Here is a 13,222-nt window from a genome sequence, read left to right on the forward strand (position 1 = left end):
TTTTAATTATTTATTAAATTTGTTTGCTGCCCATTTCATTGTGAGGCGACTCTGGGTGGTTTACAACCTTATTTCATATTGGCAACAGTATTTGTGTGGAATTAAGAAAGCAATTGTGGGGATTTTATTTTAAAAGTTGTTATTTTCAATCATAGTTCTATATGCTTGTTTGTTATCTGAAAGTGGTGTGCAACCAAGTTTTAAAAGACTTCTCACAGGATACGATGGGTTCCTATGTTGTACAAGTGAGTTGCCAACAGATACAAAGAATGACTTGCAAAATATGGAAGACAAAAAACAAACAGCAGTGTCATTTCATTTTAGCTTTCTGTACATGAGTAAATTTTCATTTTACAGGAATAATACTGCAACTTATCTGGAGTTTTGAAGAAGCAAATCTCACAGAAGATAATATGTTGAGAAACATTTTTGGCACATCAATAATATTTGTAATACATTTTAAATTTTTGTAAAAAGAAATAAAGAAAGATAATATATTTTTAAATGTCTATTCCTGACAATCAGCACTTGCTGTCTAGAGGATCAAGGCAAAACACTGTGCCTTCCAGAGTCAGTCCCATTTTGAACCCCTCCTGGAACAAAGGAAGAACAAAGAATAAAGTAAGACACCATATCTCAGTTTTAAAAAATATATAATCTCATGGAATATCAGAACTAAAACATTTGCAATGTTCTGATTTACATATATGTTTCTCTTGGTTATTAGGTAGTTGATTACCTATGTCCCATACTTTGCACAATACATTTGGAGAGAAAGGAGATCCCTCCAGATACATTTGGACTTCATGATGGTTATGCTTGCTTTCAAGCCAGATTAAATTGTTCCAAAGCTTTTAAGAAATTGGAATCTATTCTTATAATAGACTACTTGACCATTATATTGCATCAAGATATGTAGATCTTCAACTATAAGGCAGATTTTTTACTGTATATGATTTGCTATAGTAGTCAACAGTCTTCTTTATTTTGCTCTTTATTGCTAATCATATTCTAATGCACCATTCCTATGGTTGGGGATGGGTTGGATAACACCTCTGCAAATGCCTACACAATTAGCAATGTGGTTAATTATTAATACATTGGGAAATGGTGAACCACGTAACTTGCTATGTATTTTTCCATTCCTATTCATCTAGGCTAAGAGGCAGAAGCACATGGGAAATGCTGTCATATCACATGCTGTGTGTAATGGATGCTATTTACAATAGAAGGAAAAGTCTTTTTGTATTAACTAACCCTAAGTCATCTATCTATCCAAATACTGGGAAAGTCTATATTGAAAAATTTAATATATTTATTTATAGACATCTATTGACATATGAGACAAAAATGGCACAAGTCCCAAATAATACATGTATGCATATGACACACATAGTGCAAATCTTCAAAGTGATGTTTTGAATGAAATTAATTTTCAAAGCTGCATCTCTACATTTTGCCGCTTCCTCATTGATGAGTTGAAGGGCTGTACAGCCATCTCGTATTCAGCAGAATACTATACTTGTATGAAAACTATCCCCATTGCCAGTTCCTTTCCTACCTCTTTTCTAATTCCCTGTATTCAGGTGAGATCATGGATGGCTATGTCCCATTGTTTGTTTGTTTGTTTGTTTGTTTGTTTGTTTGTTTGTTTATTTATTTATTTATTTATTTATTTATTTATTTATTATTCATATTTCTATGCCGCCCACTCTCTGAGGACTCTGGGCAGCTTATAACAAAGACAGTATACTAAATAGCATATTGCCCCCAACAATCTGGGTTCTCATTTTACCCACCTCGGAAGGATGGAAGGCTGAGTCAACCTTGAGCCAGTGAGATTTGATCTGCTGATCTGCTGAACTAGCAGTCAGCTGAAGTAGCTGCAATACAGCACTCTAACCACTGCGTCACCTCGGCTCCTATTTCTATTTCAACTATTAGTTGAGCTATGTATTCTTTGAAAATGCTTGTAAAATAAGTGCTTGCAGGAGCGAAACACCTCTCTCAGTTAACCTGATCCTCATTTTTCAGACCTCCTTATGAACTTGAAGAAAAAAGCACTTCTATTTTAACATGGGTTCTGGGCAGTGTACAAAACTAGAAAAGGCAAATACCATAAAAACAGAAAAATGCATTCAACCAAATGGAAGCCCATACTGAAATAATCTTAAAAAGAACAAAAAACAAGCGGCCTTAGACCAGGGCTGTCAAACTCCCGGCCTGTGGGCTGGATACGTCATGTGCTAGCCACGCTCATGCCCGGTTTAGTGAAGGAGAAAAAAGTCCCGATAGGTCACGTGACACCACCATGATGACGTGAGTTTGACACCCTTGCCTTAGACAAACAATAATCCATCAACTCCAGGTTTGGGTTTAAAGCCAAATTTTCACAGCTTTCTGGAATACTAGGAGAGAATATGCTGGCCCATTTCCTCCATCCCATCAGGTGACAAAGTTTGATTGAGGGGACCAGGAATGCACCCACCATGTTGGAATGTACTGGGTGGGCAGAACCAACTGAAGAGAAGCAACCTCTCAGATACCTCTGCTTAATGCTTTAATATGGCAATGTGTCCTGCACTAGAATTAGCCAAGGAGTTTTTTGCAAAGTGTCAAGAGACAAAATCGTTCAATAAAGATGCTTCAGGAACAATTCATTTATGTCAATATTTTTTTAAATATACACGAAGAAAAGGTATCATGGAGAGATCTTATTTTGAAAGAATTGTCCTATTCTTTTACAACTGAAATACTACCCAGAGCTAAAGAGCACAGAAATATTATTTACACAATGAAAGGGAAAGAATAAAGAATATACCTTTTGACTTCATCCTAAAAATATATTTGGATATCAGCTTATATAGTATATTTCCCAGGAAAGAACAGGAAAAGATACTATATATCTTCTAAAAATGATATTATATTGGTAAGTAAAAAGTACATTATACCTGAGATGTACACATGCACAGTGATCCTTTACACAAGCAAATTTCATATTAGTTTTCAAATCAGGTCTCAAGGGGCTATTTATTCAGTCAAGGAAAAAGTTAATATTAGAAAAAGGAAATGAGCGAGATATTTCCCAGTTTTACTCTCAGTGATTTAACCCAAAGTTTTAACAACATAAATTTGTTACATATATATATATAAGAGAAATATTTAACCGGATTCAGGTAAGAACTTCAGTACCAACTCACATATTACAAATGCCATCATTATAACAAAATGTATAATATGATGTAACTTAGTAGAAATGAATTGAAATGTATGGAGAAAATATTATACCAACCATCGCTGACGCTGCATATCCATGAAAGCACAAAGAAGAAATATTAGAATTATTGCTAAAAATATCAATATAATGTACAGATATATAAAATACATTTAACAGGTAATTAAATTTAGCACTGGAAAATATATAAGGAATATTTTATTGTGCTTTTATTGTATTCCTTCTATCAAAAAAGCATTATAAAATATATGCAGGTAATATAAAAATGTATAGAATTATTACATATATTTAATGGATAATTAAATTTAGCACTAAAATATGTAAGGGACATTTTATTGTGTTTTTATTATATTCCCTCTTTTATAAAAAGACTATAAAATGCATGTAGGTATAACATATAAGCGAGGGGGGGGATGTTGGGTAAGGTTTTTTCTGGCTTAAATTTACATATTTCCCCCAGCATTCACACCTGATATTTACATAATTGTAAATATTTGGAATTACCTGCATCTCATCTAGCTTAGATTGGATGTCTGGAGGGAAATCTCCTGCTCCGCAGCTGAATGGATCAAAAGGTTCTGCTCCAAAAAGGTCTCGCTCTAGAAAGAATAAATCATAGTCAACTGAAAATGATGGGAGGATTACTTCTGATCCTTAAGAACTTAAACATCTTAAATTAAACAGAATAACAGAGTTGGGAGGGACCTTGGAGGTCTTCTAGTCCAACCCCCTGCTTAGGCAGGAAACCCTACACCACTTCAGCCAAATAGTTATCCAGTACCTTCTTACAAATTTCCAGTGTTGGAGCATTCACAACTTTTGCAGGAAAGTTGTTCCCTTATTAATTGTTCTAACTGTCAGGAAATTTCTCCTTAGTTCTGGGTTGCTTCTGTCCTTGATTAGTTTCCATCTGTCACTTCTTGTCCTGCCCTCAGGTGCTTTGGAGAAAAGCTCCTTCTTCTTTGTGGAAACCCTTGAGATATTGGAACACTGCTATCATGTCTCCCCTAGTCCTTCTTTTCATTAAACTAGACATACCCAGTTCCTGCAACTGTTCTTCATATGTTTTAGCCTCCAGTCCCCTAATCACCTTTGTTGCTCTGCACTCTTTCTAGAGTCTCCACATCTTTTTTACATTGTGGCGACCAAAACTGGATACAGTATTCCAAGTGTGGCCTTACCAAGGCATTATAAAGTGGTATTAACATTTCACGTGATCTTGATTCTATCCCTGTTTATACAGCCTAGAACTGTGGTGGCTTTTTTGGCAGCTGCTGCACACTGCTGGCTTGGAGAGGGCCTCCAAGATCCCTCTCAGTTACTACTATTGAGTAAGGTACCACATATATATATAAACTCACATACTCAAACGGCAAAATGCCCCCCAAAACTCAATTTTGCTGAGCAATATGCTGTATTCTGAAAGGGCAAAATATAAAAAGCTCTTCTGAGCTTGTAATTTTAGAGCACTGCCTTTGATCCTGGGACTGATTTAAGTTTCATTTTCTTGTTTTTCCCTGAAATGCATATCCAGGACGCAACATTAGTAAGATGTTCTAGCAACCAAGTCTCCATTGGCTAGCTTGTTGGTTTAGGCCCGTGATGGCGAACCTATGGCACGCGTGCCACAGGTGGCACGTGGAGCCATATCTGTGGGCACGTGAGCGTTGCCCTAGCTCAGCTCCAGTGCGCATGCGTGCACCGGCCATCCGATTTTTGGGCCTTCTGGGCCCACCGGAAGTCAGGAAACGGGCTGTTTCCGGTCTCCGGAGGGCCTCCAGGGGGGTTGGGGAGGCTGTTTTCACCCTCCCCAGGCTCCAAGAAAGCCTCTGGAGCCTGGGGAGAGCGAAAAACGGGCCTACCGGGCCCACTGTGCCATTGCGTGCCAAAAGCGGGGGTTGCATGGGGAGGGGGGTCACGTGTGCATGCGCGGCAGATGGGGCGCATTGAATTATGGGTGTGGGCACACGTACACATGACCCCTCTGCGCTCCCCCTGCTTTTGGCACGCAACTGCAAAAAGGTTAGCCATCACTGGTTTAGGCAATGACTACACAGTAGGCATAATTTCTTTAGGTCACATCAAAGCATTCCAGAACTTACTGATCTCTGAAGATCTACTGGGCACTGGTGGAGGCTGGGTGCCATTGCGAGTAGGTGTTGATGGCTTTGGGGAGATGGGAGAAAATGGAACCATATCAAATATGTCGGTGGAAGGAGATTTTGGTGTAACACTGCCTGCCTACAATAAAGAAAATAAATTGGGGTAATAGTTCATAATACTAAACAAACTGTGTTGAATTTGCATGCAGAAAGGAAAAAGGCAACATTATCCAAAAAAGGCACATTGGAAACAAAAGATAAATAGAATTTGTAGCCCAAAGTTTATGAAACATGCACAAACAGCAATTAAAGAATTTCACATTTTGAACTTGTCATGAGTTTCCTGAATGAAATGAGTTTTAAAAATAAAAAAGTTGCAAAAGAGAGTATAAACCTGTTTTGAATTAAGACAGAGATGCTCTTTATTGGGGCAAGAGTTTATCTTCTTTTATTAATTCCATATTCTGTAATAGTACCATTAATATTTTGCCAATCTGATAGGATAATTCTAAATGCTGGAAAAATATTATTATGTTGAAATAATAATACTTGAAAATCATTGGCATTGATGAAATCACCATCAGTCATTTACAAAAGGCAACTTTACTTGGAACAGCAACAATATGTTTAACAGCATCATGGGAAGTTCTTGGGAAGAACTCAATAAATGGATAAAAATGTCAAATTCAGCCTAAACATCAAGCTGCCTGGGCAATCAATCATATTAAAAATGATATGTCACCTGACTCCCACCGATTCTGAATGGTCACTATAATCTGGAGATTTACATATTAATATCAATGAAAATATGAATCCATTTATTTATGCTTAATATTCCAAGATCACATTACTACATAAAACCTGAGTATATTTAGGTTCAGCTAAATTACATTTTTCTGCAATCTCTCTCTCTCTGATTATGATAAATTATTATATTTGGTGTTTATTTTCTCCCTTATTCTCAAACAACATCTTGAATAATGATGAACCCAAAGCAAGAAAGAAATGTGTAGCAGAAAATCAAAGCCCACAGAGATCTAAAATACAAAATAAGAAATCACCTAAATTGTTTTTCAAAATACTTTGCAAAACATTCAGTTATAAATTCCACAATAGGATAAGACTTACAGGATCAATAATATCTGTATTATAATAATGGAATACATAAGATGCATACAACTTCCCAGTTACCATGTGGGGATGAAGATATACTATATTTTGATTAGATGTTAAGTGTCTTCAGAATTTTCCTTTGTGGGTCCCACATATTGCTATAGAGAGCTCTAGATTTTATCCAATGGTGCTTTGCTGTGTGTATAAGGAATCTTTTCATTTCTGGGAACTTTATGATTATAGTGAAAGGTGCTTCTGGTGAAAGACATTGGATTGATGGATTTTGATTAATTCTCCTTCTGTCCTCTGACTTCTTTGTGACCATTCATGTTATTCAGATAATCAACAATTCTTTGCAAGGGAGGAGCAGGAGAAAAAAAATAACTTTTCCCTTACTTGGTGGGGAGAATCTTTTTATTTTATTTATTCATTAAGTAAAATGTATAACAACCCAATAAAACAACAAACAAACTTTTATTTAACATTTATAAAACAGTTTATAATCCAGTACTTTATGCCATGTACTTTAAACAGGATGGTTACATCCACCAATGTATCAAAACTCTTCACTGAAATGATTAAGGGACTGCCTTCCATTTGCACCTGAGTCTTAGGGAAAGATTCAGATTCATTAGGCAGCATATTAATTAATGTTTACAAGGTAAATTGTAAAAAAATATTTTAAAAAACGTTCAACTTTTTTAGTAGTTTCTAAACTCTTTAGAGAAACTGAATAACTCTTGGTAGGCAATCTGACAAAGCTAGCATGGAAAACTGATTTTCTTTCCAGATAATGGATAAGCATTGTTTACTAGTTCCACACAAAACAAGCCATTATACAGTAGAATACGCACAACTCTATTTTGTACCTCAGTTCTTGCACACATGCACAAACCATCATAATCATAAATTTGCTACATTTTTCTCAATGGTAATGTTAGACTGATGAAAGCTATGTGTGTGATCTAATCTGTTACTTTTCCATGTCTTTTCCCTTCCTCCAGAAAAGCAAGTTTCTGAAAAATGGCCCAGCCTCATCCAAATTAATCTTCATATCCCATGGGGCTGACAACATTTTAAATCAGCTTCTTCTAATCCACTTATATTCTTAGATATACATCCAAAATATGAAATTTCAGTCATTTCCTTTGAGCCAAGTGTAAACCTTAGCATTATATTATCATGAACATCAGCAGTAAATAGTAGAAATTAGATTTATTTGCAGTTTTATGTTACTTTAAAAGGGCGATCTAAACTGTATTTAAAAAGGCAGAACAAATCTGATTATAAACAGATGCTTTATTTTACTATTAGATAATGCACAGGAAATTAAGGAGAATTAAAATCCACTAATATACAGGGAGTTCCCAGTTTAAGAAAAGGTTTCATTACCAAGGTCTGCCCTTAAGTCAATTTTGCATTTAAACTGAAATAGTATTATTGTAAAATACTGCATAAGTAGTACGATGTAATGAACTTGAATCATTGTGTAACTTGAATTATTACTTATTCAACTTGAATTTTCTTGTCCTCACATCTTTCTCTCCTGCTCATTCTGCTCCAATTACTTCTGACTGGATCAACGTTTCATCCTTTGCTAGGATCTTGGTAAGTTTCTTTCTCTTTGGTTATTCATTCAATATTTGCCAAGGATAGCCAATTCATTTGCTAATTGCAAATGAAACTTACATGAATGAAACCCCATTTCTCTCAGCCCATTTCTGAAATTATTTAAGCATGTTGCAGCTCATCAGTGGAACAGATGGCCTTCTTCTTCATTTAGAGATAAAATGAATCCCACTAATGACTTTCCAGGAAAATATACGTTTATCAAATTGAGTTCACTAGGGGTTTAGATCAGGTGCCTACTTTTAGGTTGGGTTTATATGGACAGAGCTCATACTATGTTTCATTTTGTGAAAAATACTTCTTTTTACATAAACATGTCATTTTCATTCCACATTAAAGGCCTTTAAGAAGTAACTAGCTTTAAATTTTGTGAGCTATATTTTTATATCTGTGTAGTAAGGGCGGAAGTGTAATAACTACATTTACTCCCGCAACATAATCTGCCTACCCAAACACAGTAATATACAGTAGCAAAACCTTAATCAATAAACATTTTAAGAACAAGTTCACATTTTACAGCATTAATTTAGGCCAACCATGTAGGATGATTTGAATTCTCAAAATGTTCATATTTTCTTAAGTATATGTAAAGTATTCGGTCTGTTTTCAACTACTGTGCAAAAAGCAGCATTTTGATACAATTTAAATCAAAAGCAAAAACACCAGAACAGTTCAAATATGAATAAATAAATACACAAATATTATGGAAAGTCTGAGAGCTGATTATTCAATCAAGCCAGTGATTCTAACTACAGGATTCACAAGCTAAGCTAAGGTTTTTGATGCAGGAATATATTGATATGTTACAGCTCAGGATATGGGAAACAAAGGCTTCAGCAATGAGGGGGACCCACAGATTAAACATAGGATGAGCTAATTGTCAATGCACCCCAAGGGTTTTGCCTGCATTAATCCAGTTTGAATTAGCTGGAAGGTTTGAGGAATTGTAGCAGATATGGGCTGGAAGAGAAGATTGCCAGTATTCTCTTCCTTTCCTTCTCACATATCCACCCACACATCAGAAGTTGAATTTTTGCAGCTGGGAATCCAAAGAGATTTGCAACATGCAATAGATCTCAAAGGCTGGATCGACCAGAATTAAAATTCCACACTTAATCATTCCTGTTTAGGCTAAGGCTCAAAATAACATTAGAATATTGCTGTAGCCCTTGGTTTGGCTTTCACGTCACAGTAAATTTCACTTAATTCTCTATTGTACACAAATATCCAACCTGACGAGACTATTGATAACCAGCTTTTATGTAAGGTGACCAGATTTTAACATTGGTAAAGTGGGACACCCACCATTTTGTGAGCGTGGCTTGGAGGTCATGTGACTGGGTGGGCGTGGCTAGCTGGTCATGTGACTGGGTGGCCATGGCTATGTGTATAGAAAAAAGTCATTTCTGACAGGTCCTCGCACTTTTGACTGGTCCTCACACTTATGACCATCCTCACATTTATGCCCGTGCAGCATTCTTAACAACCATGTCACTCATTTCACAACTGCTTCTCTTCACCATGGTGATAAGATAGGGCAAAAATGTAAAATGTGAGGACAGTCGTAAGTTTGAGGACTGGTCAAAAGTGTGAGGACCAGACCAGTCAAAAATAATTTTTGCAGCCCTCTGAGTAGTCCATATGCATAAAAGGATACAGCAATAGAGAGGGATGAAGGAAGGGAAGGGAAATTAGAGTAGGAGTGAGGGCAAGAGAGGGAGGAAGAGAGGAGGAGAAGGAGAGGGGGGGAAGAGAAAGTAAGAAGGAAAGAAAAGAAAAGAGAGAGGTGGTAGGTTTGAGAAGAAAGATTGCTGTACAAAAAAAAAAGATGAAAGGGAAGAAAGCCAACCCCAAACAAATATAAAGATATTAAGATAAAGAATGAATTGTTAAACTTTAAAGAATAAAAGAGAACAAATATGAATAAATAGCAATAATTAGAAACACACATACAAACATACAATGTATTTTCTTTGAACAGAATATTTGGCTGGTTCACAAATTTAAACAGTGTTTAGTCATTTCAATTAAATTTACAATTTCTATATTTCCTTTTTGCCATATTTATTCCTCATCTATTTTTAAAAAAACCAATATTACCCTTCATCCTCATCTCTAATCTTGATCAAATTCAATTTTTCCCTTCTATTCTATATTATACCCCTTCCCATTGTCATCTATTTTTATATCCATCCTCACATTGGTTAATTATGTAATTATGTAATACAGTTGTTTAATACAAATTCAACATTTTAATATAAATCAATTAGTTATATAACTATCTTTTTTGTATATTAATCAATATGAACATGAATATTCCAATTATTTCCATGCAATCCAATTGCTTACAAATCAATTAATTATATTTACCAATAATAATAAACCAAATAATTTCCCCCATATATTCCTCCAAACCACAACTTAACCATTTCTGCTTTCAACACAATATACAATTAATAGTATCTCAATTATTACAATTCCCTAGTTAAATAGAGCTTTTTTTCTTTTGTGTTTTAAAATCTTGAACTCTCCTCTTTTGCCCTAAATTTCCCATTGTTTGCAGTTTTGCACCTACCTTTTTTGGTGAGGAAAAAGAAATCTCTCTCTGCCTCATTTTGCCACATTGCACCCTGCTTTACTTTCAGTTTCGCTTTTAAAGCATAGTTAGGGAAAAAAAATTTCCAGCACTCTGCAGCTAGCAACCACAGAGTCCTGAGCAAAACAGCTGAGAGCAAATCAGCTGAGAGTCGGGAAAGCCGATCTAATCAACTTGTGCTAATTAACCTATGCTGAAGCTTTAAGGGGCTGTTTTTTCTATTTTTGCAGGCATGGTCTACTCATTTATTTTCTTTTAACACTGATCAGCTGTAGGACGGCCCTTTGAAGCCCCGCCAAGAGTTTAAACAGTTTTTTTTTCCCTCTAGCCATAAATTGGGACTCAGGAGGCAACCGGGAGCAACCCACCACTGCGCCGTGCATTCTTTCCAAAAATCGGGACTTTTTTAAAATGCCGCGGGACGCGGGACAAATTGTTCAAAAGTGGGACTGTCCCGCCAAAAGCGGGACGTCTGGCCACCTTACTTTTATGTCTAGGAAAAATGCTTGGTGTGCAGCTTGGTGTGCAGCAACAGATTAACAGAGTTGGAAGGGACCTTGTATGTCTTCTAGTCCAACCCCCTGCCCAAGCAGGAGACCCTACACAATTTCTGACAAATGGCAGTCCAGTCTCTTCTTGAAAGCTTCCAGTGATGAAGCTCCCACAACTTCTGAAGGCAAGCTGTTGCAGTGATTGTACTCACTGTCAGAAAATTTCTCCTTATTTCCATATTGAATCTCTCCTTGATAAGTTTCCATCCATTATTCCTTGTCTGGCCTGCGGGTGCTTTGGAAAATATCTTGACTCCCCCCCTCCTCTCTGTGGCAGCCCCTCAAATATTGGAACATTGCTATCTTGTTTCCCCTGGTCCTTCTCTTTACTAGACTAGCCATGCTGAGTACTTGTAACCATTCATTGTATGTTTTAGCCAAAGGGGAACCTCACAGCAAAGTTCTCACTATAAAAGTTATTTTAGAAGGTAAGGATAGGCACAATTACCTATCAGTTATAGGTAATTCTCATAATTCAATGCTGGTTTATGATGGAAATAAAACAAAAATTGAAAATAGAAACATAAATTGCTAGGAGAAACATTTTTGCTCAGTGTACTTACTGGCAATGTATGTACTTCGGTTATTCTTAACTGGTTCTCCAAATCTTGCACCTTATTTTTTAGCTCCAGATTTTCTGTTTCTAATTCATTAATCTGAAAAATATGTATGTATTAAAAAAATCAGAGAAATAGTGTCAAGGTAAAAAAAAAATCATACATTATCAGAACTACATTGGAAGAGAAAAACAAATCATCATGGAACAAAGCACTTATCATTAGTCTACAAAAACAAGATGTATTTCTGGTGTTAATATCGTCATTAAAAGAGTCCCAAAATTTGTATTGTATTTGTATGATGGAAAAAACTACAACATTAATTTACTGCATTAATTAAAAGGAAATGCATATTTTTAAAAGCAATTTGTTCACAAAATAAATAATAATAAATAATCAGCAAAATTAACAAAAACCCTCCTTTTGCTGCTGGAACGTTGAGATATATTTTCCATTTTTTCTTAAAGTTCCCTAGTCCTCTGAGACAGATTTGGAAAAACACAGAAGGCTGTAGGCAAGAAGGAAAACGATCAAAACACATCTTCCCCTACTGGGTTAGAAACCTCTATCAGCAGAGTGACAAGAATTAGATACCATCCATTCTGTGTGCAAGCTTAAGTTTAACCCATGTTCTTTTATACAAACAGGTTATTCTCCCATATCCTACAGTGAAGCATTCCACTGGTTTCTTATTGCCATTTTTGTTTTATTTTTTATCAAGTTACTCTGTTCCTCATTTTCTGGTTTAGAGTTTATCTCTGGGACAGCTGTATGTCTACAGCCATAACACCTAAAACTTCAATTTTGTAATTCAGCTGAATCCATTTAAATATAAGTCAAATATAACTCAAATATAATGAACGGGACTTCAAATGACATATCCTCCATTAATAAATTTCCTATAAAATGACTAAGATTTTTATTCCATATATGGAATAGCAATGACTATTTTTTTTTATAAAAAAAAACAACCAACGTAAGACATTTATTAAACTGAGACAGACTATGGAACTTACTCTTTTCTGTAATCCAGCAATCTGTTTTCGTGTTTCAACATCCTTTCCTCCTGATTCTAGGAACTTTCTGTAAGCAAGGTCAAATGCTTGGCCAATAGTTAAAGTTATCTCTTCTGCCTTGAAATAAAACAAGTCTTACCATTAGCATGCAATGGTAATGTTGCAAAGAATAGAAGCTTGTACTGATTCACCATCTATAATATTAAGGAAACTATTAATACAAAAAAAAAATCACAGCTGGCTCAAAAATGTTCATGCCATAGAATCAATAAAATATGAAAGTAAAAATAGAAGAAAAAACAAATTATTACACAATTCCACTGAAAGGGCTTGATGTACTGAAATCAGACCCTGTCATAAGTGGATCTTTCATATTAAATAAAAATACACGAGGAATATATTTCCAAGGAAATAAAAACATGA

At 35.6% G+C, this 13,222-nt stretch overlaps 1 protein-coding gene across 2 annotated transcripts in view; it reads right to left on the reverse strand.

Moving 5' to 3' along the window:
* Window positions 1–443: 443 nt before the first annotated feature.
* The window catches only part of GULP1 (GULP PTB domain containing engulfment adaptor 1), a 43,079-nt gene continuing 30,300 nt past the window's right edge, over window positions 444–13,222 (reverse strand). The window contains exons 5-10 of one of the 2 annotated variants that reach the window (XM_070956855.1): window positions 12,800–12,916; window positions 11,790–11,882; window positions 5,338–5,476; window positions 3,740–3,834; window positions 3,293–3,303; window positions 572–593 (exon numbers count right to left, since the gene is read on the reverse strand). In XM_070956855.1, the coding sequence (XP_070812956.1) occupies window positions 572–593; window positions 3,293–3,303; window positions 3,740–3,834; window positions 5,338–5,476; window positions 11,790–11,882; window positions 12,800–12,916 (477 nt within the window). Of the gene's footprint in view, window positions 594–3,292; window positions 3,304–3,739; window positions 3,835–5,337; window positions 5,477–11,789; window positions 11,883–12,799; window positions 12,917–13,222 lie in introns of both variants that reach the window. The other variant, XM_070956854.1, reaches the window with a different exon arrangement.

Source organism: Pituophis catenifer, unplaced genomic scaffold, assembly GCF_029215685.1.
Source record: "Pituophis catenifer annectens isolate HBS135680 unplaced genomic scaffold, rPitCat1.0.hap2 SCAF_1, whole genome shotgun sequence".
Classification (NCBI taxonomy): Eukaryota; Metazoa; Chordata; class Lepidosauria; order Squamata; family Colubridae; genus Pituophis; species Pituophis catenifer.